This window comes from Sinocyclocheilus rhinocerous, unplaced genomic scaffold (assembly GCF_001515625.1).
Source record: "Sinocyclocheilus rhinocerous isolate Xijiao unplaced genomic scaffold, SAMN03320098_v1.1 scaffold14, whole genome shotgun sequence".
Lineage (NCBI taxonomy): Eukaryota > Metazoa > Chordata > Actinopteri > Cypriniformes > Cyprinidae > Sinocyclocheilus > Sinocyclocheilus rhinocerous.
In genome coordinates, this window is record NW_015629561.1 from 556,663 (window position 1) to 561,965 (window position 5,303).

General features: G+C 44.7%; 1 protein-coding gene across 1 annotated transcript; it reads left to right on the forward strand.

Annotated features, from left to right (window-relative positions):
• Positions 1 to 211: 211 nt before the first annotated feature.
• LOC107739301 (myogenin-like) lies at positions 212 to 2,496 on the forward strand. Its single transcript, XM_016551380.1, has 3 exons — positions 212 to 931; positions 1,671 to 1,776; positions 1,916 to 2,496. Exons 1-3 carry the CDS (start codon positions 395 to 397, stop codon positions 2,032 to 2,034), a joined length of 762 nt encoding a protein of 253 aa, XP_016406866.1. The 5' UTR covers positions 212 to 394; the 3' UTR covers positions 2,035 to 2,496.
• Positions 2,497 to 5,303: the final 2,807 nt, after the last annotated feature.

A 5,303-nucleotide genomic window follows, 5' to 3' on the forward strand; every position in this document is an offset into this window, starting at 1 on the left:
ATCTGCTGTAGTCCGTTTGATTTCCATGGCACCCAGATCATGTTCCTGTACTTTCAACAGCAGCCTGACGCCGTTCTTGACGCAAACCAGTCCCAAATCCCCAGAAGATTGGGGAATGAAAAGAGATGTAAAGTTTAGATGTGTGGCAACAGCTAAACGCAGGGTCAGGTTTCTCAGAGCCCTGGCTATATTTAACCTACTGATCTAACACCAGGCAGAGAGTTTAAATGCCACCACTGCAGTTGGTGTGGAGCAGTTGTCGTCCACAGATCTTCTTCAGCACGAGCTCAGCTCCGGGGGGAAACACCCACACATGCTCGCAAGAACCGCAAAGGACCTATAACGCTTTCAGAGAAGACAGAGCAGAGCCGGTGGACTCTAATTCCAGCAAGACATGGAGCTTTTCGAGACCAACCCCTACTTCTTCGCAGACCAGCGTATTTACGAAGGCGGCGATAACTTCTTCCAATCCAGGCTGACCGGAGGCTTTGACCAAGCAGGATATCAGGACCGAAGCTCTATGATGGGCTTGTGTGGAGACGGAAGGCTGCTGTCAAATGGAGTGGGGTTGGAGGACAAACCGTCTCCATCTTCTAGCCTCGGTCTGTCCATGTCTCCTCACCAGGAGCAGCAGCACTGTCCGGGTCAGTGTCTGCCCTGGGCCTGCAAGGTGTGTAAGCGCAAGTCAGTGACCATGGACCGACGGAAAGCCGCCACTTTGAGGGAGAAGAGGAGGTTGAAGAAAGTCAACGAGGCCTTTGAGGCTCTTAAGAGGAGCACAATCATGAATCCCAACCAGAGGCTGCCTAAGGTGGAAATCCTGCGCAGCGCCATCCAGTACATCGAGAGACTCCAGGCACTGGTCAGCTCTCTCAACCAGCAGGAACACGAGCAGGGAAACCTGCATTACAGGGCCGCGGCTCCTCAAGGGGTGAGTGAAGCTCAGGGAATCAGGGGCAGGTGTACGGTGGGCTTTTCCAATGACATATAAACAGGACTGTACTTCTGTAACCGGCACTTTTTTAAAATTCAAGATTATTGGAAAGCGCTTCACATTAATTAAGCAGGCACTCTTTAGACATTATATATGATTTTGTGGGTATTTAATTAATTCATTTTTCTATTGAAAATTAACCCATTCAGAAACCCCACAAAAAAATCAACCCCTTCAGTTATATGTCAAGATGACAGTAACGTCAGAAATGCAGCATGCTTTGCTAAAAAAAAGAATAAAAAAAAGAATAAATGTATTTAAATTGATTTTGATTTTTAGATTGAATTTAATGAAAGTTAAAAAATAATTGCATTTTATTATACATAAATTACGATTATTTGTCAAGATGTCGGTAAAGGCAGAAATTTAAGGCTACATACAGCCTTAAATGCAGAATACTTTGCAAAAAAAATTAGTTATTTTTGGTAGTCAGAAAAAATAGAATTTTTTTATTTAAATAAATTAAGTGACATTTATTTAAATTTTCAAAAATTGTCATACAGTAGTTTGAATGTTTAAATTAAAAAATATATATATAAAATGTTCAAACAAATGTGTAAAGGATAATGGGTTGTCGTATGCAGTGCTTGATTCATGGCTGATTTATGATGGTTGTGAGGGTGTTGTGGGATAGCTGGTGATGTGACTGACAGTAGTGTGTGTTTGTGTGTAACAGGTGTCGTCCTCTAGCGATCAGGGCTCTGGCAGCACCTGCTGTAGCAGTCCAGAGTGGAGCAGTGCGTCTGAGCACTGCGCCCCCGCCTACAGCTCCACCCACGAGGGTAAGACCACCACATCTACACTAACTAGCCTGACATTTGAAAACGTCCATTAAGCCACATAAAAGTGTTCTTGTTTACATAAAAGAGGTTTGAACGACTTGCCTGGCAAACATATGACAGTGTTCTCTAATTTCCTCAGATCTCCTGAATGACGACTCCTCAGAGCAAAGCAACCTGAGGTCTCTGACGTCTATTGTGGACAGCATAACAAGAACAGAGGTGACTCCAGTCTCCTACTCAGTGGACATAAGCAAATAAATGAGGAGGGTGACACCACTGTTATGCTCAGACCACCTTTCACCGACCATAACAGCACTATCTATAACACCCAAGGTGAATGAAGAACCTTTTAAAAGTCATAAAAGCCTTGGGGGCTTAATTTCCAGATAAATCTTTAGGTCCATATGATTATATTTCCAAATGTTTCTTATCTCTGTGGGAATAAGAACGAATTGCAGATCAGCCTAAATCCTGCTTAAACTTAAGACAGTTAGGCCGATTCATAATTTCATAGTTTTTCCTTTCCCCCTCTCGATTCCTTTATTTTTCATTCTGTTTGTGTGTGCTTTATGCTTACCAACAAAAAACATTTGTGGGTCCAATGTTTTACTTCTGGTTTTGACCAATTTCTGCTTAATTTAAACTAGTTCCGAATGCCAGCCATGTAAATATGTTCCTATTTTCTACAGAGTGGTTTTGCTATTTTATTTTGTATTTTTCAGTGTGCTTGGAATAATTTATTTGACTTTTATAATAAAGATTGATGTGTATTTGTATATATTCATTTTCTTTGTCCTTTTCTGATTTCATCATCTAATTATCGTTTTGTTAGAAGGTACTTTCCCAGCATTACTGTTCATCTCTAAAATATGCTTCAGTTTTAGGCTTGTGTGCACAAAAGCACTAAAAACACAAATAAAAATCCATGAAATTATATATAATACATAAGGTAAATGTTTATTTTATATATAATTATTTATTTGTGACAGCTTTTTACATTTAAAGTGAAAAAAACAACAACAACTCAACAGTATCTGAGCAGTACTAAAACATCACATTAAAAGAAAAAAATCTCACTTGTTCAACCACATGCTTTATGTGGAATCTGCATCTAGTCTATACAGAATTATATACATAAATCAGCTATTTACACACACATTAAACCTAGCATGCACACAAAAGAGAAAGAGCTCGTGAAGGGGCTAGACAGAAAGAGAGAGAGAAAGAGAGAGAGACCTGCACCTGTTTTACAGTTCACATTACTGTCAAGAGCTACAGAAACAAATTAGCGTAAAAATGACCATCACAGGAGAACACGCTGCAAAGCAAGAGGCTTCAGTTACTCCACCACCGTCGCATCAGGGAAACGTCTTGTCATTGTACTAATCCTTGGTCCTCATCAAGGCATTTTTTTTCTAGCAAGCCACCAAGAGATCGAACAGATATTCAGTGAGCACGCTGAACATTAACGAGGCATTAAAAATGAAGCAGAAACAACTAAAAAGGCTGTGAGAGGCTAGGCACAATTGGCAGATCGAGGCTTAAAAAAGAGCAGCACACCACAGGATTTCAAGTTCAAGTGTTTGACTGGTGATATATTCCTTTAGATCTGTGGTAAATTAATGATGATTGACAGCGAGAAAGAGAGGCAATAGATGCTACAGTGATTGTCAAGTTTAGTGGCATGCATGCTCCACCAGATGCCCCAATGCCAACAGTGACCCACACAGCACAAACAAGACCTGACCATCAATCATTTATTTCACAGGACAGAATTATTTTAAGAATTACCTTTTTTTTGTGTGTGTATAAAATGAAAAACAGTCACTTATATTAATACTTTTTTTTAATAGAGAGCACTTTTTAAAGTAAGAACATGATTTGTCAGCATTGTGTAACACTCATAATACACATACACACATTTTCACACAGTACAGTAGCTGCCACAATAGCACAATACATCCTGTGAATTACAGAAAATACTGTCTTAAAAAATTAACAATTGCCCAACAGACTGACAGGCGCTCTTAACCAGTTTGGTAGGTAGGTTTCTCAGTTTGGTAGGTAGGCTGCTCCCATTGTGACGGAGATCGTCTCGGTTACGTATGTAACCCTCGTTCCCTGAAGGAGGGAATGGAGACGTCACGTCGTGACCGACGAATTGGGATCTCCAATTTAATTTATTAAAATAAGTGGATTGGTCTCTTAGAGAGACCAATCCACTTTGAGTGTAAACTAAACGAGCCAATGCACATTGGCATGCGATAATTGCATCCAGCTGCCGCTGATAACAGCGTGAGCATAAAAAGGCAGCCGGTGCAACGCATACCAGGTTTTCGCTGAGGAGCCGAGCTGGTGACCCGGCCGCTCAGCGGTGGTACAGCAGCCGTGGCGACGGGACGTGACGTCTCCGTTCCCTCCTTCAGGGAACGAGGGTTACCATTTGATGGAGGCCAGTGCAAGCAGGAGCAGAGTTTTCATAGAAATAAACTTTAACTAGACTGACTGCAAAGGCTTAAATGGGCCCTGCTGTAGTGCTTTGAGTACTAAAGACGGGTCCCAAAAGGGCATAGAGGGGGGCCGGGGAGGATTTAACCTTCTCGCCCCCCTAAGGAACCTGATGACCAGGTCATGCTTCCCTACCGACTTCCCTTCCACGGGGTCATGGTTAGCAGCAATCGCCGCAACATAGACTATAAGGGTGGAGGGAGACAGCCTTCGCTCCAACCCTTGTCGCAAAAAGGAAAGCACGACTCTGATCGGGCATTTCCGGGGGTTTTCTCGGTGAGAAGAACACCACTCGACGAACAGGTTCCACTTCAAGACGTAAGCGTGTCTCGTAGACGGTGCTCTCGCCGAAGTGATGGTGTCAACTACCTGCTGGGGTAGGTCACCTAGAACCTCCGCGTCCCGTCCAGGGACCAGACATGAAGTTTCAAAGAGCAGCTTCCTCCTTCTCAGGGTCGCCCGTCCTGGGGCCTCTTGCTCTTCCGGGTGGGGCGGCCTGCCTACGCCCAGCTCCACGACGCTGCTTGCTCGAGGCTGCTGCGGATGCGGCACGGGGGCCGCCCTCGGCGACGAGCAGGCTAGGGCGCTGCAGCCGGTGGAGGCAGCAGCTGCCTGCCGGGGCAGGATGTGACGAATCGCCTCTGTCTGCTTCTGTGCAGCCGAGAACTACTGGGCAGAGCTCTCGACCGCGTCGCCGAAGAGGCCGGTCTGGGACTCAGGGGCATTGAGGAACAGAACTTTGTCGGTGTCCCTCATGTCGACCAGACACAGCCAGAGATGGTGCTCCTGGACCACAAGTGTGGACATCGTACGACCCAGAGAACTTGCGGTGACCTTCGTCGCTCGGAGCGCGAGGTCAGTAGAGGTTCGGAACTCTTTCAGTACTTTCGGATCGTGACCACCCTCGTGCAGGTCCTTCAGTGCCTTGGCCTCATGAACCTGCAGTAACGCCGTAGCGTGTAAGGCGGAGGCAGCTTCTCCACAGGCCGTATAAGCATCGCCGGACAGGCCAGACGAGT